Below are 22,752 nucleotides of genomic sequence, written 5' to 3'. Positions count from 1 at the left end.
CAGAATGCTAGCTATAGATAGGCACCAGCACACCCTGACCCCACTAGGAACAAGGGTGTAAGAAAATGGATGGATGGAAAAGAAAAACTACATACGCATTTGACAATAAAAATGGAAGAAAAAAGAAAACAAAGATATTGACTACCATACTTGAATTTTAATAGGCAGTAAAAGAAAAAGTACAATGAAGATATTAAAATGCTACAAACCAGCTCAGGATTTCCCTTCCATCTTTTGAAAAATGTGAAAATATTAATGTGCAAATGTGAAGCAGTAGTGAATTATTCTGCTTTCTGATATACTACTGGCACCTTATTGAATTCATGTTGTGTTTGACATCAGTAACTTCCAGAAAATACACACAAAGTAAACATAGAAGAAATACAAAAGTAAATTTAAAAAAAAAATCACATTTGTATTTAGTTATATTTACAGAGACAAACATTAGTCAGCAAGTCAGTCCAATGCTTGCACAGTCTTGTGCTGTTGAGGCAGATAAACAGTTGAAGTGACTCAAAGTGATTCTGACTTCACATCAAACACCAAACCATTCCTGTATATCAGCATGGCCAGCTCTGTTTCCACATGTTCCAGGTTCTTCAAGTCTGCTTTCTTCAAAGTGTCATCTCCCGAGGCAAGACTCGAGCTCTCATCATCAGATTCTCCCGAGCAGCACCCGTCTTTCTCCACCTGCCGTCCTGCCTCATCATCCCATTCGCCCTTCAGGACTGTGGCCTCTGAAACGAGCTTCTGCTCTGGAATGAGCTTGTGTAGCGTGACGGCATGCACTTCCTCTTTTCTCTCCCACATATCCTGTTATTGGGTCAGATCAGTGGAGAACAGTCAGTATTCTGGGGCACAGGTACAACAAAAAAGTTTAAAATTAAGTTGCTTCTAAGTTTTGATCATTGGTATCAAAGATGAAAGTAATACCAGTAAATTAAACTGAGTAATTTTCATACAGAACTTTTTATCTTTATTTTTTATTTGGTTCTGTATGTTTTGAACAAGTTTTAAATGCCAATCCTGGGATGCAATACACATTTGTCTTATATATAACAATTAAAAGCTCTTGTTTTGGCTATTTATTGTACTTTTGAGTAAGAAAATGTGAATCTAATGGGCTGTAAGAACCTTTGACTGTATGACTGCATGGCTAGTTTTGGACTGAAAATTCACATTTTATTAAAATAGTTAGATATTTGCATATATCTCCACCATATTGTTTTCTGACTGCATTCTTTTCTAAATGCTTTACACAGTTTTATGATGTAACATAATAAATAACATTGCTATATGGATAAATTGAAGTATGCTATTTTTCCTTGTTTATGATAAACCAAATATTTATTTGTTTACCACCTGCTCTGATGTTTTTACATCAAATTCAATTTAAATAAAACATGCTTCTGCTATGTGGGGAAATAAAATGTTAGTAGTTCTTTCACATCATCTTTCTACATGCTTGATAGGGACTTTCCTTCTTGAAACCACCATGCCCAAATTAGTGCATTTTTAAAATACATTAAAGGTATATTTTAAAAATTTTCAAGAAACTAGATGCAGAAATGGTCAAATTTGAGCCAAACAAAGTTTTATATCTTACACAAATATTGTTAAAAACAATCAGTAGAGACACAGCTTCCTACCTCGCTCTTTGGTGGACGAAGGCTGAAGTCTGGCATCACGGGTTTCGGCACAGGAGGGAACGCCTTATTTTTTATTCTAAGACATTAAGACAGATCAGAAAATGTTTACACAACAGCAACTTGTGAAACCTTGATTTCAGAAAGCCAGCTGTGAAATAGGACACACATGATTAGAATACAGCATAAACAAAAAAGAACTCATGAATCCTATCGTATGATCACATTGTAGGTGAGCTACATAGAAAATACTGCTAGATTACAAAAAGACATTAAATTGGAGAGTGGAAAATGAAATAAATAATATGAAAGCAGATACAGAATATGAAAGCATATGACAAAGTAATGTAAATAATCAATAACTTTAAATGGAAGGCAACAATATATGACAACCTTTAAAAAATTACAAACTTACACTTATTATATTATTTTAACATGACAGGGTGCCTCAGAAAACTTAGCTTGGTTAACTTTTTAACATTTTGTCACTAAACAATCTTTACTATTCCCTTATTGTTTGCATATTTGTGAAGAACTTTGACATGGACATTTGATATAAATATGTTTGCAAAAGAAAGTCTCACAAACCTCTTCAAGACAACGGTGCAAAATATTGAGAAAAAGAAAAACCCAAACAACAATCCAAAGCTTATCCACACTAAGGACAAGAAGAAAATAGCAGATTAAAAAGCAGAAGGTAAGACATTTGTGACTTGAAAATTCACTGTTATGATTTTAAAGTATCCAGATCTATACAAAAGCCTTTTTTTGACACAGTAGTTGAATTTGCAGGCTTGATACCATTGAAAGGCTTCTCTCGCAGTGTGGTAAAACTCTGCATGGCTACTGGCCCTTCTCCTGTTTGTGTCACTCCAGCCAGGGTGACGTTGTACTTGGTTGCCGGTGCCAAATCTTTCAGATGGTGTTTTGTTGCTGATGCGGATATGTTGATACACTCTGTTTAAATGAGACAAAACACAAGCAAATATATTTTCTTTCTAACTACAAATTAAGAGAAACCATTAGAGAAAAGACAGTCTTTCAAACCTGGAGGCTTGCTCTGTGAATTTATTTTTACAGTACATAATTTGTAATGTGTGAGGAAGCCACGGAGGTGCTCATATGAAATTTGTTTCCAGGTTAGGTCAGCGGAGTCGTGTGTGTCAGAAACAGTCAGGAAATTCTGTGGCTCTTTGCTGGGCACTGAAACAACAAAAACAGCAACTTGTATATCTGTTATTTGTTCATTCGACTTTAATACTGTGTCAAGGGATAAAACTATGAAGTGGTATTCACTGTAATAGTAACAAAATATAGAAATATGTAATTTGTTCCATAACAGTTCTGCCAACTATGCAAAAACAAAGGCATACATGGAGACAATTACAGCAAAATTGTGCAAAAAAAAAAAAATCCCCTCTAAGAGTTTAAATTTGCACAAATATTTTCATGCAAAAATCATAACTAGCCCAAACCCAAACTGAAAATTCTCAAAATGATTATTAAACATTTCAGCAGTGAGAAACGGGACACCCCATTTTCAGTATAACTGATAGACTATCAGGCTGTTTCTGCCTCCTGTACTGTACATGCTTAAACATTATCTGTTACTGATTCCCATTGAAGAACTTGATGGATAGATTACTGAAGAAATACAGAATCAGAACTAAGTGAGAGCTAGATTGTACACTTGTGGGTCACTCACTTGATTATAATTTGGTTATGAAATAGTTTTTGTTAGTAGTGGTACTTGATTACATTTTTAATAGAGTTAATTGCAGAGTCTGTAATTAATTAATCACAATTTAATTGAAAACCATATGTTCTAATTTTACATACCATGTTCTTCTTTGAGACAGAATATGAAAAGACAGAATATCTAAAAATTTTTTGTTTATTTTGGTCGATCTGTCTTAATTCAATTTGTCCAAATTTGTCTTCACCTCAATCGATGGAAAGAGCCAACTAAGTGAAGCGTAATGGATAACAAATGGGAGTATGAACTGGTAAAGAAGTGATCAATGTTTGAGGAGTATAATAGCATGTATGAACAATAATGTTGATAATGCGGTGTTCCACCTGCATCATATTGAGGTGCAGAGCTGAGTGCACACACTTACCACCCTCTTTCTTATAGTATAGGCACATTTTCCCCGTCTGTGGTTTGCCATCATGATATTTATGTTCAAAGTAAAGGTAGCGTGTGTAGACCTTCATGTCTGTAATGGAAACAAAACAGGTGCTTCAGCTGTCTGGGGAGCCATATTTAATCATTTTCATCATGGAAGAGCAAAACTGCAAACATTACATAGATAGATGTGATATTAAAAAGTGCAGAAACCATAATAGCCAACTTACGTTTTTTTACTTCCTTTCTTTTGTTTGCTCTGTTCTGTGAAGTTAAACACCAAACTCTTTCTGGTATCAAATCTGCATCTTGGAGCTCGTAAAACTCAAGCCACATTTTGTTCTGTAATTTCTTATCCAGCATTGTTTTGTCACAAGCTGCGAGCAAGGGAAGGTATGAAAACATTTGTGGTTGAAATGAGGAAATAAACATGTTCTGACGCATACATGCACCCAGTCTGTAGGACCTACTTTTTAAATCTGGGGCAGAAGCAGCTGGCACATGCATGACTGCTGGAGGAGAGAACCCTGCCTCGTTTTTGGCAGAAACAGTGATGTTGGCGGCTGAGTATGACACATAAACGGTGTAGCTGTTCTGTTTGGTATTGTGACTCTTCTCCTTACAGGATTGTGTGACGTTTACAATGTAAGTCACCCCTCCGACGGTTGCTGCCTGGGGCATCCGCTGATGAGACGAACAGAGATTGAATTATATACAGAAACAGATGGAAAATCCCCACCTCCCATTGCACAGCAGTGCAGTATAAAAACACAAAGGAGAGCAAGTGACTTAGAAAATCTGTTGATGGTTTTGGGAAATTCTCTAAAAAGTTGCATGTAAATGTGCAGACAGTATTTGAAAGTACTTGAATTAGACAAGTTTCTTAAAAAAAATTGTTGTACATGATCAAAATAAGACACAAGCTGAAACAGTAAGACAGGCATGATGGAGCAACAGAGCAAGGCTTCCTGACTGGTGAAGAATATGCACCGTTAATGACTAGTGGTTCACTCGTTAACTGTCTGCCACAATATTTTGCAGCTCTATGAGTCAGAGTGGAAACACAGAGGAAACAAATCTCAGTTTGTGCTGAAGTGAAAGACTGGGATCCTGATGCACTCACTACAGTTTAATGGCCTGGAGTTATTAAGAATTTCTTCCTATTTGGCTGTAAAGGAGCTGGAAGGACTTGCAGATGTCAAAGTTATTATTTTGATCCCTGAATCATTTAGTTTCTAAAAGACCTCAGAAGTTTAAAGCATATAGCATTAATGTTACTCACCTGAAGTAACACAGACCCAATTTGTTACAAATTTGTCCAACCCATGACTTAAAGACACAATATGACTGATAAATAGTACTTTAAAAGTAATATTAATGTGTGTGATTCAAAAACTTGAACACAAAAATGTGTCCCATTTTGCCAAAATGTTTGCTATTTCAGTAAAATGTAAGTATTACCAGATAAAGCGTGTTAAAAATACACAAAGTGTTTTGTGTACCAGAGATTCACTGAATGCTCCCAATATCAATTTCTTATTATTTACATAATTTCAGGTTATTTTTCCTGTGAGCTTTTGGCTATTAATTGTTTTTTCCACTATTTATAGAGTTTATAATTATATTTCCTAACTGTAATATAAAATGCACCTTATCAGACTTTAAGGTTATGCAGTAGATACACTAGTTACACATTGCTGGAAGACTGGTTCTAAACTACAATTTAAATAACTCTGTTATAATATTATGTCTCCATTCTATTTTTATTCTTTGATTTATTTATTGTGTAACTCATTTTTGTTTCAGTAGGTTTTATTATGTAGCAAAATATCCAGTAAATTAAACTTACTTACCTCCCAAGTCAGCTTGACTTGTTGAGTTCCATTAAAAATTGTTGTTGTGCTCCGAACTGACGGAGGTTGTTCAAATTCTGTTGGAAAAATAATAATAAAAAAACTTTTACATACCTGTGTTTTAATCAGTCCAAATAAGAGTTAATAAAGAAATCATATTTTTAAAGCACTCTGTCTTTATTTGTGAAAGTAAATGAAAAAGACAGTCTTTCCATTGTTTACAAAGATAATATAACCATTGAAATTGTGAGGTTAGAGTAATGATTATAGCTCATTTTGTATCTACAGAAAAGTTCTGTCTTTGTGGGTACAATTGCATGCACTTGTGTAGTTTTAATGAGTAAGTATGAAGAATTTAAAAGCTTAAATATATGCTTATAGTTTTCAGCTGTACTAAAAGAAAGTGAGGAATTACATCGGTTTACCTGCAGGAACTATCACAACTGGTGACCAGTCGCTCCACAGCGGATTTTCAGCCTGGATGGACCTCTGTCTGATTTGAACCTGGTAGGCTGTATTCTTCAGGAGATTCACAACAAGGAGTTTTTCTGTTTCAATAAAAAATAAATTAACTATCATTTGTAATCTTTTTGTTTACCCATCCATTTTCTATATATGCTCCTCTGTGCATCCGATTAGCATAAATACACCGCTTGGTGCCTATCTCCATTAAATGATTAAATGAGATCCGGGTTACAGCATGGACACACAGATCCCTGTGTGTTCCCATTCACTCCCCAACTGTTCCTCACTGCCTATGATTACATTTTTGGTTCCTAAATCACTCTCCACTCATTTCTCATCATATTTATAGCTCCCTTCCCTCTTTTCCCACTGCTGATTCCGTCCATAATTTTCAGTATTTCTGTATTTGATATTCTGGTGTGTTGTGTCGTTTGTGTTTTCCTCAATGTTTTCCTGTTGTGCCAGAAACCAAGTTCTGTACGTTGCACTGTTTTTATTTGTTAAACTATTCAGGATGAACAGTCAGATTTCCTGATTGTGCCTTGGTCCAAGCTCAACACCACTAAGTATGACACCATGTGTAAAGACACCAGAGTGCGAACCTGAGACCTCAAGCTACATGGCGACAGTTCTAACATACATTATAGTTTCCTCATTTGCTTTTCAGATATCTGAATTTTGCATGTAAGTTATTAGTCTATATGCAACAGGACTGCACATCTCAGATGAAAGATAATAACACACCAAAAATATAATGGATGACTGATTACTCATACTTCTTTCTTATTGTAAAAATATAAAACCCCTGGGAATAAAACAGAAGTAATTTTTTTCAGAGCTGCACATTACATGGTGATTTTTGTTTTATGTTTGCTCTACTTGAACTAAAAAAATGCTGATTTTTGTGTGAAGGTGTCCAGAGAAATAAATCATGCAACTACAGCCAACCTTAAATGAGAACACACAACTGAGCTAAAAGGCAACCAGGTTTCTAAATGTAGAGCTCATCACACCCTAGTACCTTCAGCCACACACAGAAAGAGCAATACTGAACTTCAAAAGAAAAAAACCACAGGCGATGCAAAACATGAAACCTAGGTGTGGAAAGAAAAACCATGCCCTGAATAGGGTCAGAACATCAACATCAACTAAAATATCAACTAATGACCAAGATCTCAACATTGTAATTACTAATGACATGTATTAGTTTGTACAAATTATAACAATTTTAATTATTAAATAATACCAAATTGATATTTCAGGAGTTTTAATAAAATATGTTGCTGTGTGAAGCTGTGAATTAAATAGGATTCCAGCTGTAAAGGATGGTGGAATTTACAGTTGCTTTAATACTGGTGTCTATTTCAATCAATCAGATTTGGATATGAATGAGTAATTGATGTTGAACTGAATTTGAGACTATGAAGGAGGGGAGAATGCTGAACAAACTGTCATCCATCATGGATAACCTGGACCAACCCTGACTTCACCACACACAGATGAGTCACAGAACAGACAGATCCAGGACATCTTTCTTTCCATATGCAATCATCTTAAACAATGACTCACTCTGATTATTACTGGTGACTTGTTATTGGCATTGTTCCACATGCACAAAATATTGCGTAGAAATGTTAAAGGATTACGTTTCTATTGAGCTTATTGTTTGTTTCCTTTATGTCATGCTGTTGCTGCCAAATATCACTATACTTTAACTTACTATAGGCTTTCTCCAGGATTGTGAATTTTTAGATTTTGTTTGTATGGATTTGCATTTCTAAAGATGTCTATATTGTTTTAAGACTGGTGTTTATCTATGTTTGCTAGTTTTCTGCCTTTAGGCATCTGGCCTAAAGGCATCTCTCTTTTCCATCTATTTGATTTGAACCAGGTAAGCTGTATTCTTCAGAAAATTCACAACAAGTGTTTTTTTTTTTTGTTTCAATAAAAATAAATAAATTATTATTTGTAATCTTTTTGTTTACCCATCCATTTGTAAACAAAATGGATGGGCTACATTAAAGGTGCAGTAGGTAACTTTTATCAAGAATATATATTTTAAAATATTTGTAAAAACTATTACTATGTCATGACAATCTGCAGAATTGGACCACTTGGTCAGAAGCAACCAATGAGAGCCAGGAGGAGGGTCTTAACACTGTCAATCATGTTCAGAATTTGAACCTTCTTGCTGAAAGGCTACAGTGCTACCAACTACCATGCCCAGGCAATTTTACATTTAAATATCAAACGTGCAATGTTTTCGAAGCAGGAAAAGGAAACCAAAATATAAGCAGAAATCAAGGGATTGACATATAATTTGAAAGACTAACTGAAGGAATATTTGTGCACTCACGCTTAGGAGGTTCATTGGTAGTATTCATTAGTCTCTGTAAGGAAAGGTCAACATAAATTAGTATTAATTAATAGGTAACTTAAAATAAATGCAAAAACATAAGAACTTGTAAAGAGAGAACTATGAACCTTACTTTTTCCCATGATTCTGTATGATATTTCCTGAACCAGACCTCAGCTAAAGATGGATATTTAGACTCCCAACTTAAGCTGAGATTGTTTCTCAACCAGGACACACTTATATTTTGTGGTGGTTCATATTTAACTGTAGAGAAAAACAACCATTAAACCTTTTGTGAAAACATATGGTTGAGTGTTGTTTGGTGCATCCAGTACCTATATGTTGCAATATTACAGGCTCTTTAGGTGAGGCGCAGGTGGAGTTTCCAGTACGAGCCTCTACCCACATGTCAATGCTTGAAGTGACTATCAGTAATTCCTCGACGACCTCTTTCTGGGCCTTCTTAATGCCTCCAATTTTGCCATTTGAGGCAATTTCATAACTGTCACTACAAAAAAAATAGAGATGTAAAAAATATCAAATTAAATACGTTGGTAAAATGATTAAATACAACTTACCATCTGTGACAGACTGGCGACCTGTCCAGGGTGTACCCCGCCTCTCGCCCGGGACGCAGCTGGAGATAGGCACCAGCAACCCTCCCGACCCCACTAAGGGAAGAAGGGTGTAAGAAAATGGATGGATGGATGGATGGACAACTTGCCATACTAAAACCACAATTTATTCTCATGAACTTTTAGTTTTTACTGTAATTCTCATCAACATCATATGTAGTTCTATGTGTTAAACCTGTGCGGTTCTTGTTCATTCAAACTACACTAGTTCTTTCATGGTTCTCAAACCACAGTAGATGTCTGCCTGTTTATGATTCACTATTTGTTGATTTTTCTGTCTACAATAGTCCAAATTATTTGTGGAAAGATGCCCAATCACAATTGTTTGTGTGTATCTACAATGTTCTGTTCTTTGTCTCTTTTTGATTTGTTTTGCCTGTTTCCTGGTCTGTGTTTACTCTTCTTCCGCTCCTCTTGGGCCATCATTCTCTTGCCTTCATTCTCTCTGTCTGGTCTCAAATCTTAGCTGAAGTTTTTTTTTTTTTACTAATAAGCCACCTGGCCCTTGTCAGCAAAAAAAAAACAACTCCCTAGTGCTGTAGCTACTCTCTTTCCTTTACACTTTTCTTTTGTTTTCTTTGTTTTCTCCCCGTGAGGGCCTCTGCTTCTCTTTGGTCTGTCTGTTCACGCTGAGGACACCCATGCAACCGGCAGTGCTCTGCATCTGTGTCCGACACATCGCAACCTCCACGTGAGGTGAGAAAAAGGCAGATCTTTTACACCTTCTCCAAGGGATCGGGCTGCGGTCTGCACTTCTCTTCTTCTTAGCTGTCATTTCCAAGATTCACAACTAGTGTCATGTATCAAAACCATAAAACCCCTCCTACGGCTCAGATCATCAGGCTCCCCGCCTGCAGCAGCCCCAACAGATCTCAAGGCAGCAGCAGAAGTTACACAGCTCTCTCCTGCAGCAGCAGAAGCTGACCTTGCTGCTGCTATCCTCCTCTCTGACAACCTATCTCTTTCTGGGCTCCTCCAAGGATGTCTCTGGCTTCAGTGCCAGCCTCCTGAGTACCTGAATGGGCTCCAGACACACACCAAGTGTTCCGGCCTACAGAGCTCTTACATGGGTCCCTGTCTCAAGATGCTCCTTGGGCCTCCAGTAAAGTCTACCCAAAAGTTCCTTTGCTTTCATCGCCAACCATCATCTGGGTTCTTCCGTCTTTAGAATCAGTCTTCAGAATCCTCAGTCATTGTTATCAACTTCTGGATTCTCCTACTCCACTATTGCTGGCCTCAAAGTTCCGGTGTTGCTAGCTTTCAGTCTCCAAGCATTTGCGTAATCTCCCTCCTGTGGGTCCTGATTTGCTGCCCAGACAGCCTCTTGAGCGCCTTCGTCACATGCCTCTGGTCTCCTGGCCTCCTATGATAATGGTCTCAAAATTCCAAGCTTCTGCACTGTGCCACAGTCTTCCAGAGCTCCAGCGCTATAAGCCTCCTGACTCCCATCATTCCCATGTCTGACTTCCTACATATTTTCCTGGGTTCCTTCAGCAGTACAACCTACATCCAGAATTTCTTTTAACCAAGTTGAATAATGAACTTAACTTGATTGCACTGTTTGATAGCTAGAATCCATTGGAAGCTGTAAAGTGCCAAAAAGTCTTTTTTTATACACAGGTACTGCTGATGATCTAATCATCAAGAGTCTTTGTCAGACCCACCTTAATCCTATGGAAACAGCAAACAGTATTTATTTTTATTTATAGTTTTTTATGACTGTTTGTATTATTCTTATTCATTCAGTATTGTCGCTTTTATCATGTGACATGTCATGACACTACTGTATAGTTCACTCCACAGAGAACCACTGTTTAAGATTAAACTCAGAGGTGCAACATGAAATAATATACAGAATAGGTTTTTTTTGTATAAAACATCACACAAGGGACAAAACATTTGGACCAATTTAGCAATCATTCAGTATGTTTTGATAAATAAAGCATTCAGTCTATTCATGTAACCTCATGATGACATTTAAATCTGAAGTGTTACAACTTCACATTCCTATTAGAGGAAATGATGACCTATTTTGACTCTTTCGTCCTTAGAGAGAACTGAAAGGAGTTTATCTACATGCTGCTCAACGTTTCTTTCAGAACTTCTGTTTACAAAATCTGCCTCTTCAACGCTGAGCAGTACTCACTTAAACCTCCTGAGACCCGGCCCATTCATTTGTGTCCTTTATAGTGGACATTTTGTTCACCTGTATTTTCTTTTACTATTTTGAGTTACCCTATCAAGCCCTGCATTACTCTTTAGAGGACATCCTGGGCTTTCCAGTGATGTGTCATGTGATAGGTTTGCATGCTGGGAACTCACTTTTTCTTTTCAATCAAAATGGCTGGCATACCAACAACCACATTTTATGGAAAGAGGAAAGGTAAGCAAATTATTCTTTATCTATTGCTATTTTTACCATGATAATTATATATAGTCTTGTTTATTAATATGTCAATGATAATATTTTTATCTCAGAAAACAGTTTAATAATTTCTGTTTTGAAATAACAGTCCTTTTATGAATGTCAATTGTAGTGGACACCAGGACCATTTTAATGTATTTAATGAGTCAACATTCTTGTAGGAGAAAGAAGTGAAGCAGAGAGGATTTTATACTGAATAATAGAGGGAGATTCAGATTTGGGGCTGTCAGATGAGGATGAGGATGAGGATGAGTATCAGCCTGGGACAGGAGAAGATGGTGAAGAAGAAGTAGGTGAAGAAGGAGAGGAAGAAGATGCAGGAGTATCTGATGAGGAGACAGACTCAGAGCCAGAAAGGGAGCAGGAAAGTCGCCGTGCTTTGTGGGCCAGGACTACCTTGTATGTTTTATTTAGTTCTAGGCTAATGTATCCAATTCTATTATCATATTAGATTATTGCTGTATTAGTATTTAGTATTTTAGTACTTATTTGTGTTTTTTTTCCATCCATCATAATAGATTCACACCTGTGCTACCTGGGCTTCCTGTCTATCAAGATGACCCTAAAATCCGAGAACACTGGAGTCCAATCCAATACTTTTCGCAGTACATCGACGACAAAATCTTTGAAGATTTGGCAGCTTTTACAAATCAAAGACAGCTGCAAACGACAGGAGTGTCACTAAATACTACTGCTCAAGAAATCAAGATTTTCTTTGGCTAATCAGTACACATGGCCTGCCTTGGCTATCCCAAAGTTAAAATGTTTTGGGCTAAAAAAACTAAAGTGCCAGTTATTAGCAGGAAAATGACAAGGGATAGATTCTACAAGCTGAGAAGCTCACTCAAGATTGTTGATGATCTGGATGTAACAGAAGAGACAAAGGAGTCAGACATTCTTTGGAGAGTCAGACCATTGCTTGACCGTGTGAGGCAAGGTTGTCTCAGACTTCCAAGGTATAATAAGGTCTGCATTGATGAGCAAATCATCCCTTTCACAGGCCGCTGTCCAGTCAGGCAATATGTCCCAGGCAAGCCAAACCCTACTGGCCTAAAAGTCTTTGTCCTTGCCTCTCCAAATGGTCTGGTGCTGGATTTTGAGGTGTATCAAGGGAAGAATACGTTCAGGGGCCAAAGGTTGGGAGTTGGAGCTGCAGCAGTCTTGCGATTGGTTGAATCTCTTCCCACAGGAACCTGTGTATTCTTTGATCGATACTTCACAACAATCGATCTCATGGATGCTTTGCTTGCAAAGGGTCTTCCAGCAAGCAACATTAATGAGGAACCAAGTACCAAAGCCATGCCAGCTACCAGGAGATAAGCAGCTGCGAAAAGAAGGGAAAGGAGCATCAGTGACGGTGGTCCGGAGGAGGCCTGAGCTGGCAATCACTAAATGGTTTGACAATAAACCAGTGTTGATGGCTTCCACTGTGTATGGGAAAGATCCAGAAGATATCTGTAGCAGATGGTCCAACAAAGAAAAGGCTCATGTCCAGGTGCGACGACCAGCAGTGATCAGAGAATACAATGACAACATGGGTGGCGTAGACCTGTGTGACCAAATGCTGAGCTTTTATCGCATGTCAACCAGGACCAAGAAATGGACATCACGTGTGATCACTCATTTCTTTGATGTTGCCATTACAAACGCTTGTATCCAATACAAGTCTGACAGTAAAGCGATTAATCGATCATCTAAGAACACCCAACAGTATCTGGACTTCAAATTGCACCTGGCTGAAGAGCTGTTGGATAGTCCTTCATTTGATGACAGCAGTGAAGACAGTGATGAAGAGTATCAGCCACCAACCAAAACCAGGATCCCTCAACCAGAGCCCTCTGTACGCAGACTAGGGGCCAGGCACATGCCAGAGATGGTGGATATCAAGCATGCAGAAAGATGCAGGAATAAGGGCTGCAATGGCAAGACATACATGAGGTGTACCAAATGCAAGATGTTTCTCTGCATCACCAAAAGGAAAACGTGCTTTCAGGATTATCACCGCTAAAATATCCAAAAGAAGAACTGTAGAACTGCTTATGTTCAATGTTCAACTAAATACACAGGCAACTATTGTCCTTGCAAGCAATAAGCAACAGAAAACAATGAAGAGTGATAAAGAATTTAGTTTTTGATCAAATTAAATTTATTCTTTTGTTAATATTACTCTAAAGCGATAATCTGCTCATTTTCTAAATTCAGTTGTATTTTTACACTAAAATCATCTTGTTGTCCTCTACAGTGGACATGCTGTGAAATTAAAAATAAAAATATTTTTTTTTAAAATTTAATTGTAAGGTGTTTTTTTAGACCCAAATAGATAGGAAATCACACAAAAACAGAAATTGGAACACACTTTTTTTCTTCAGTTCCCCTATAGCAAATGTAAAATGTCACTTCTGTTTCATTGGTGTTGACATCCCATTCACAGATGTAAACATTCTTGTCTTCATCTTGTCGGAAGCACAGAAGATTGGAAGGAGCTTCACATGCTGACCCTTAAAAGAAAATAGTGTTACACATCTATTTATGTGAAGAAATTAATATTTGAGCAAACAGAAAAATGATCAGTTTGATTAAATGGTATGTTTTTTATTGCTGCTTTTAAGCCAAATTATTCAATAAATAGATTTGCTTACACTCCCTCTTGGAGTGTAATTGTGTTTCTTTTCCCTTTTCTTCTTTAGACGCATCCACTTGAACGTTTTTGTGGCATAACATTCACCCTAAAATAATTTTTGTTTTCCTCTTCCAAAGAGAGTTTGAAGTGAATTTGAACAGAAATCTGAAAGTAACTTTAAACAAGCATCTGGATATCGGTAGATATCGGTTTGAATTTGACCAGTAGGTCTTCACTGAGGCAGCTCAGACAGCACTGAGCGGATGTCACCTGCTAGTGCAAACCACATAATTCTGATAAGCTAACCAATGTTCTGCGGCTGATCTTTACTTTAGTTGATTTGTCACTTTCATTTGAAAGATTATTATCCAGGAGTCATTTTGTTGTCAATAAAAGTTTAACAATGTCTCTTAAGAGAAAATAAATGATGAGTTTACCTTTGCTGATTGTTGCAAGAAGCAGAAATATCACGTATCCATTAAGTGAACTCAAGTGCTGAAAAGTTTCCATGAGGTAAAGTAGAAAGATGATCATAACTCAGTGTAGGAGAGCCCATGTAGCCAACCTGTGTTCGTGTAACTGATTTGTGTTTCCCAGAAACGTCACATTTTCACATCTCAACTTATATGAGTTAGAGCAAAACCACAACGAGTCAGGGGTGGGGGGAGCTTGTGTTCGTCACCCTCGCAGACATCCATTGCAGTGACTCTTTGAAGTCTTTTCTTGATTTTTTTTCTGTGCTCATTTCCCTACAATTATTTTTCTGTTTACGCTTACCATCAATAGTGGCGAAATAATTGGGGAAACTACAGTAAAAGATTACAGACACCTACATGTAGTGTGATGTGTCACATAGAGAGCTGCTTGCACACCTAATTGAGTTATTAAAAGGAGGGGAAAAGTACCAGGTTTTCTCAATTTGGGTAAGAATCTGAGAAACTGTATAAATCATCAAGGTCAAAGAGTGTTTGGCTTCATGGTTTCAGTTAATTGAACATTTATTTTCTCCATCAGACAGTGCTGTCAAGGACAAATGTGCCATTTTTCCTCTTTTCTGACAAGAATCATTGTCCCAAACAGTAACAAAGTACACCAATTTGGAAAAGAAACAATATAAAGAAACAACATGAAAGGGCTCTATTATTTTATGCAAAGTGCTAAATGGGTTTTCTGGAGATCTCAGTTAACTGCAAAATAAGATTTGGCATAAGAGACAACAAAAATGTTGTGTTAAACATAATTTTATGCAACACAGTTTCAGTGTCCTAAAACATGGAGAATCGTGGTCTGAGGATATTGTGATTGTCACTTCCTTTCGTTAGAACTGATGCATTGTGCAGACCACCACCTTTTCTCTGCTTCCTGTCTGACTGCTAAGTGACAGAGGCTCCCTTGCAGGGAATGTATTGCATTGCAACAAGCCAAGAAAATCGCACAGCTTATTTGAATGAAAGCTAAAGAGAAAGCATTTTCAATGTATGAAAATATGACAGTAAAATGTTAACTTTTGCAGGAACTAAGCTGTGCAAAAGTGGAGGAGCAGAACCATTTTTGAGACAATATTTTTAGTTACCGTAAAATCTCTAGCAAATTACCTTTAGTTGTTTTTTACTTAGCTTCAAATCTGGATAGGACATATTTTCCATTTTAACATTTTACTTCTTAGTTATTCATCCAAAATGTCAGTTTTATTATCTGCCAACTTGTCATCTCATGTCATATCATGTTTTGATGCTTTATATAAATATCAAAACATTTATTATTAGAGGGATGCAAAGATCACTCCCATATTTGACCAGTCAAGAAAAATTTATACTTCTTAATTTTGTTAACATCTTGGTTTCTTGAGTTGGTTTGGGGTTTTTGTTACTTTCTGTGCTCCTTAGTGTTTGATTCATTTCCCAAAGCCTTGTGTACTCTCCCTTGCCCCCTGTACACTTTTTCTCTCCCTCCCCTCACACCTGTAATGAGTTAGCTAATCATGAGCCCAGGTCCATTGTCCTTCATTCACACTCCCAGTACTTTAACACTTCTGTCAACCTCCTTTTGATTAGTGTTATAACCTATTATCTCCCTGTAGTGTCTGTGCTGTTCTTTATTTCCTGGATTTCTGTGGTTTTTGTTCTCCTTTGGCTCACTGCATTGTCTGTGTCTCCATGTTTTGTTTTGCTTTTGTTTTGGGTTTTTTTGTAAGTTTTTGTTCTTTATTTTTTCATGAAATTCTTCTACATTATTCATGCTCCCAGCTCCAGTCTGCATTTTGGTCCACCTACAAATTTGCAATTTATGTCAAATTTTTATCATCCATATTGCGCCAAAAGACATCAGTAAATGTCACTTACGATGTCATGAGCTTAACTTCAAATTGTTCAAACTGCAATGCTAATGCTCCAGCATTGTATGTTGCTGGTGTCTCTATGCCTTTGATGTGATGTTTAACCCAGATCTTTGTTGTTTGTGTGAGCTATGGTTTGACAAATGTTAAAAATATCCGGAAGCTAAAACCATCACAGTGCCTCTGATGTGACTGGTCTACACCTAGAGTCTGTTTACTCATAACACTTGTCACTTAGCGGTGGCTGACAACTTGTCAGTTTCATTTACTGTTTCTAACTGGTCATACTGAGGCAACTTTTAGTGTCCGCCAAAATACTACACATAGAAAATCTTGCTTTTTATCTGTGGTTTCTGTGTAACAAATAGCTTCACAGTAGAACTGCTGCGTTGCAGGAAGAAGGTTCTGGTTCTGATTTCTTTATCCTGCATATGTATGTCGTGTGTGTTTACAGCCTAAAATTGGTCCAGAATGAACCCTGCCTCTTGGCCTCTGGAGATAGTCCCTTGAACCTTGCGAGAATAAAGCAAATCTACAAACTCAGTGGAGTTTGAGATCGCGCCTTAAAATTTTTAACCCTCAACAGACAGTTTCTACAATCAGTCTCCTACAGAAGAGAATTGCTATGTAACTTAAAGTGACACCATTTTAGCTTCCAAAAAAATAAAGAGAGGGAACTGAGACATAGTAATAAACAAATAAAACAAGTAAGCTTATAGATTGAGGCAATGAGGAAGAAAAATTAAAACCCAATCAAAATTATCAACTAAGGGAAAGGACAAACTCTGATCTACAGGTCATGATACAAAATAAGACAGTCTTCCCAGTTCCAGCTTAGGTGGTTCTTGTCACAGAATCTGACATATCAAAGTTGGTTCTGAACTTTTTGTTTTATTCAAATCTTCTCCTTCAGATTACGTTTAGGCATGAAAATCCAAAATTTTATGTTCCAAAGCCTCTTTTCCATGATGTTCTTATAGTCTTTTACGTAGTTTAATCATTGTTCTTAAGATCTTCCCAGGTATAAACTCATCCTTCATAGAAGTTTGTATTTAAAAAATAATTAGAGTTAGTCCTATTGTCCTTTAGATTTAGAGAAAAAATAATTACATTGATTGTTTATTACCAGTTTAATTTCTTTTAATTAAAACGAGCATTGATTCTAAATAAATATTAACGCAGAAAAAATTCTAAAATGTGGACTTGACATTGCCCTGGGTAACTATCAACATTAAAATGTTCCGGCTGGTACAAAGTAGTTTCATTCACACACTTATCTACTGATTGCTCAATCCCTCTCCAGATTACCCCACTTACAAAACTAAGGACTTTATTTCTAGCCAACTGAACATTCAACATATTGGAATTGACACAATGTTTACATTTATATGTATAGGTTCAACATGAAAATACAATAGTCTATTGTTTTTGGTGTGATTTGTAGACCACAAAGTGTTTCTTTGTTACCAGAATTTGTGCTTACGGTAAGGCAGAAGTCGTTTGAGGAGCTTCTGGGACTTAACGAACGTCAGCTCACATTGTGATGTGTGAAGTTGCATCTTCCTGTGACTCTTCCCCAATCTGGATCCTCATTCTGTTCCCCATTTCCCAGCCATGAAGTTTCACACCCTGTGATACTAAGTTTGTTTTAAAAACTTGCTTGCAAAAATAGAAACCGTTTAACTGACCAGACAGCCCACAGTTGCTCTCATGAGAAACTGAAAATGTGGTGGTTAAGGTGGCAGGGACGTGTGTGTATCAGTGAGGTGGAAAAACTCTGGTGATGGTGGACAGTTTCAAGCAGCATTTTATTATTTCTAAAATGCAAAGACCATGCTATTTCTACTGCTTTACTGATTTACTTCGAATAAAAAAAACTAATGTTTTGGAAGGCTTTGCATATTATTGTTCTAATTTGGCAAATAAATAAATAAAATAAAAATTATGTCCATATTTAATTATTAGAATGAGAGCAACCTGAACTGATTATATAAATTAAGTGGAGTCATGTGGGGTAGTTAGTAGTAGTTAGTGTCCTATAGTTTTGCGCTGATCAGACAAATTTTATTTGAAAGAATCTTAAGGAGACAGTTTTAGTTGGAGTCTCAGCAGCAGATCAGTATTGGGTTTGCATGTTTGAGGCGCTCAAAGGAGCAGCTGACAGCTTGTGTTAGCTGTGAATTCAGCATTAGTTGTTTTGTGTAATTCCAGTTGGCTTCATGCTGATTTTGTCATAAGAAGATCTTTGAAGAGAGAGATTATATTTGAGGAGTCAAACTCAGAAATTCAAACAGCTCCTTTAAATAAGGGTTGTTCTCTTGGAAATAATTAATCCAAATACGTTATTTTATCAGGCAATTATATTTTATTTACTCTAGTTGGAACCATTATGAAAACGTTAACCATAGGTTGCTGCTAAAGTTAAGAAAAATCATACATATTCTCTTTTTTTTCCTGTCCTTTTCTGCATAGTGGTCTCCTTACAGCATGATACTACCGTGTCTCCCACAAGGCTCATGGGAAACTACAGATTACATTTTATGGTTTCATCTAAAAACATACCTTTTCTTCTTCTGACAATTCCATAAATAACAGATTTGCAAAGTGAGGAAAGTAATACTTATCCCTGTCATCAGTTTTTCCCAATCATTCTCCTCCCTCAGAGTTACCATAGGCATCTTAGCTCCATCCCATATTAATGCTTTTCTAGCCTGGCCTGTATAGGATGGATATGTCTGGGTAGGTTTTGGTTCCAGTTTTGGATGATGAGCAAAGATAACCAAACCTTATGTTTTTCCTTCACATTCTAATGTTGATTTAAACTTTTTCCACATCTTTATTTCTGACCAGTCAGCTGTGTTCCTTAGTTCAGTATTTCCCAACCCTGATTCTCAAGGCAAAATGACCTGCATGTTTTAAATGTCCTCTGCTTCAGCACACCCATTCAGATGATTGGATTTCAGCAAAAGCCTGCTAATCAGCCATCAAATGAAATCATGTGTGCTGAAGCAGCGAAATGTCTAAAACATGCAGGGGAGAGTGCCTTGAGAACCAGGGTTGAAAAACACTGCTTCAGTTTAGAAATGTCCTTTCTCCTAAGTTAAATTTGATTTGACTTCACTGTGCATGCCAAGAGAGAGTTTAGATATTTGTTTTGATAGTTAATTATAATTCTTTATTGTGTCCTCAACAATAAAATCCTTTGCAGGCATCAAATAATTCAATGATATGATATATAAAAGACATAGTATCTATCTATCTATCTATCTATCTATCTATCTATCTATATGCTGAATACATTAATTGACTCCCCTAAAACCTGTGATGTACTGGCAACCAGTCCAGCGTGACCCCACCTCTCGCCCGTTGACCACTGGAGATAGGCATCAGCACCCCTTCTGGTCTCGCTAGGGATAAACTTGAAAGAAAATACATGGCTGGGTAGATGGACCCCCCAAAAACTTCATCTCTGAAATTCATATTTCATATGACAAAATGCTTCCACCTAGTGGAGAGTTAATTTATGGAGCGTTTTGAAAATTATTAGTAGTGTGCTTTACTGCCACCAGAAGGCAGTCTCAACTTCAGGTGTTTTGTGAGCTGAAAACTATCCAATGTTTAGTACATTTCCCCCAGCAATACATATTGTTTTTCTGTATTATGTAGGAATTTTTTCACTCTATCTTACAAAAGCAACATACACATCTGTATCCAAACAACACAGGTAACAGGATTTTTTTGTGTTGTTTTTTTTTTTTTTTAATGGCTAATTGGAAGGTAAAAGTTGTTTTGCTTGTTTCTTTTTATTTAATTTATTCCAAAATTATCATTACTGTTTCCTTATTGGGCTGCACAGTGGCGCAGTTGGTAGCACTGTTGCCTTGCAGCAAGAAGGTCCTGGGTTTGATTCCTGGCCCGGGGCCTTTCTGCACAGAGTTTGCATGTTCTCCCTGTGCATGCATGGGTTCTCCCCGGGTTCTCCGGCTTCCTCCCAAAGTCCAAAAACATGACTGTCAGGTTAAAAAAGAAAACTTATTTCTTATTTTCTTGTTTATTGAAGAGTGGCCTCTGACCACTGCCATCACTTTGGCCATCGTAAACTGAAACATACAAGACTGAGTATTAGCCAACGGACATCGTTGGCTAATACTCAGTGACGTTGCAGCCATTCTTGCTGCGAGCTAAAATAAATAAATTAATTAATTAATAATAATAATAATAATAATAATAATAATAATAATAATAATAATAATAATAATAATAATAATAATAATAATAATAATAATAATAATAATAATAACATTTTCCTAAATGACTCCAGCGTACAATTATTTACACCACAGTTAAATAAAACAAAGAGACAATTATTATTTTCACAATTAACCAATACTTATGAACAAATCTTGTCCGAAACACAATATATAAAGATAATAATCAGCTTAATTCCATGAACCGTTCGGTGTTGCGTTCCACCATCTTGGATCTATTTTCTTTTTTAGCGTCTCCAAAACAACATAACAAAATATCCACCAGGGGGCGTTCTAGTGCGGTTTTCAACCTTGCTGGTCTAGCTAAACTTACAAAAGGCAGCACAGAAATGTTATAATTTTGCATTTTTTGCTGATAATTTCCCATCACAGAGCTGAACAATACCATGAAGTAAACCTGTCAAAAGATAAATCTCCAAATTCTAAGCAAGTGATGGAACAAAAAAACAAGAAACATGTAGAATAAGAAACAAGACAGTTTATAGAATGCCATCTATATTTTCTCATAGTGCCAATAAAATAAGTTTGCAAATAAATACTGCAAGAAGCCATATGGAAAACCTAGTAGGGGAGGTATTTTTTATAACCCAGTGAACTTTTTTCCCTTTCAGTTTCACGAAGAAGTTTAATTGCATTGCGGTTTAAATCATCTATGCACAGCAAAAATGTAGTCAAAAAGATCAATGCTGGGGTTTGGCTGGAAACAAAGAAACACCCAGATGCAGGGTTTGTGTAGCCAGAGTCATCAGTCAGTCATAGTTTCAGTTCATGAGAACACGCTCTGAGGAGGAAACATATAGGTGTATAAAATATTTTGAGTTATGTGGAGCAAATGAGTGATTTCCCCAATTGAGTTTTGAAACTTCTCCATTTTTAGACTTGCAACTTTTTGCACTTTCAATTTCACACCAACAGGGAAGAGAAACAGTAAGTGATTATTATATTTTGACCAGATTCATATGGTCTAAACACAAATAAATGATTTGATTTCAACAGTCCACTAAAGGAAATCCTGTTGATGATGTCTGATATTAATGGAAACTCATTGCCTGTTAGGGTTCTAACATATGCAGATCTGTGTTCACATCTCATTTTTAGTGTTTATATTGTTTTATGTGTGCAGCTGGACCATAAATATTTTGAAAATCAATGATGGCTGTTTTCAGTTTCTCAAAACCTTAGCATATGTCCTAGTGGTGAACTGGAAATAAACTGTTTAAAATTTTTTTCCCTTATGAAGAGTCCAAAATGTTTTCCTTGCCACCAGGACCTGATGTCATGATATCTTTCAGATTTAAAATGACAAACTAACATGTGCTATGCCGTGATTTTTACATGACTTGGACCCATAATGAAACGATAGTCCAGGAAAGGTTGAGTGGGTTTTATTTCCGGCAATAAAAATGTGCAAACTGGACAGCAACAGCATCCTTGGGTCAGCTTTCTAAACAGACTCTGTGAAGAAAATAGATTGATGAGAATGAACGAGAAGACTTGCATAAACAATAAATGCTGGTTTACCCAACGCAGATGCTTTCCCTGGAAAACATCTTCAGAGATTATGACCTTGATGTGATATCTGTTTACTGGGAAGTTTTTCACCCACAAAGCATGTACAGGGAAAACCTCTTTATGCTCCTGCAACCAGGAATGATTATCTGATGGAGTGCAAAAATTTCATGATCTGGCAGAGTGCGTTTATACACACTAATGCACTATAAAAGCTCAACATAGGTAAGGAAAATACAAGCTTTGACCATAAGTCAGTGCTTAGTAATCAGGTAAATGATTCAGTTCAGTAACAAAGAAAGCAGAGTGGGCAGGACAGATCCACAATCCATGAGGCAATAGTCAGACCTCAAGTATAAAGCTAGGTTTCGAGCCAGATGAAGAGAAACTCAAAGAGTGGCTAAGTGGCAGAAAGCAGGTCACATCACAACCAGGGAGGTGAACATGAAAACCACACAAAGGCTGTGAGACTGGTTGATGAAAGACAACACATTATAGGCACTGATAGTATA

General features: G+C 36.8%; 2 protein-coding genes across 2 annotated transcripts; one reads left to right on the top strand and one right to left on the bottom strand.

Annotated features, from left to right (window-relative positions):
- Window positions 1-137: 137 nt before the first annotated feature.
- il12rb1 (interleukin 12 receptor subunit beta 1) lies at window positions 138-14,708 on the bottom strand. The gene is made up of 16 exons (XM_044129863.1): window positions 14,566-14,708; window positions 13,865-14,006; window positions 9,027-9,119; window positions 8,784-8,956; window positions 8,582-8,712; window positions 8,449-8,482; window positions 6,053-6,175; window positions 5,628-5,704; window positions 4,245-4,458; window positions 4,005-4,151; window positions 3,767-3,865; window positions 2,694-2,849; window positions 2,448-2,603; window positions 2,235-2,304; window positions 1,650-1,725; window positions 138-813 (listed from the first exon to the last, which is right to left on the bottom strand). The coding sequence occupies exons 1-16, from the start codon at window positions 14,660-14,662 to the stop codon at window positions 514-516; spliced, it is 2,088 nt and encodes a 695-aa protein (XP_043985798.1). The 5' UTR covers window positions 14,663-14,708; the 3' UTR covers window positions 138-513.
- Window positions 9,074-13,737, top strand: LOC122838858 (piggyBac transposable element-derived protein 4-like). Its single transcript, XM_044129864.1, has 2 exons — window positions 9,074-11,466; window positions 12,027-13,737. The coding sequence occupies exon 2, from the start codon at window positions 12,587-12,589 to the stop codon at window positions 13,514-13,516; it is 930 nt and encodes a 309-aa protein (XP_043985799.1). The 5' UTR covers window positions 9,074-11,466; window positions 12,027-12,586; the 3' UTR covers window positions 13,517-13,737.
- Window positions 14,709-22,752: the final 8,044 nt, after the last annotated feature.

This window comes from Gambusia affinis, linkage group LG10, assembly GCF_019740435.1.
Source record: "Gambusia affinis linkage group LG10, SWU_Gaff_1.0, whole genome shotgun sequence".
In the NCBI taxonomy this organism is placed as follows: Eukaryota; Metazoa; Chordata; class Actinopteri; order Cyprinodontiformes; family Poeciliidae; genus Gambusia; species Gambusia affinis.
Note: the sequence above shows the minus strand (reverse complement) of the source record. Positions and strands in the feature narration are given on the sequence as shown.

Coding starts and splice junctions, on each gene's coding strand:
- LOC122838858 (XM_044129864.1), top strand. CDS start 12,587: ATGGTCTGGTGCTGGATTTTGAGGTGTATCAAGGGAAGAATACGTTCA.
- il12rb1 (XM_044129863.1), bottom strand. CDS start 14,662: ATGATCATCTTTCTACTTTACCTCATGGAAACTTTTCAGCACTTGAGT. Junction 8,957..9,026: donor TCGCCAGTCTGTCACAGATG/GTAAGTTGTATT, acceptor TTTTTTTTGTAG/TGACAGTTATGAAATTGCCT. Junction 814..1,649: donor TTCGTCCACCAAAGAGCGAG/GTAGGAAGCTGT, acceptor ACCCAATAACAG/GATATGTGGGAGAGAAAAGA.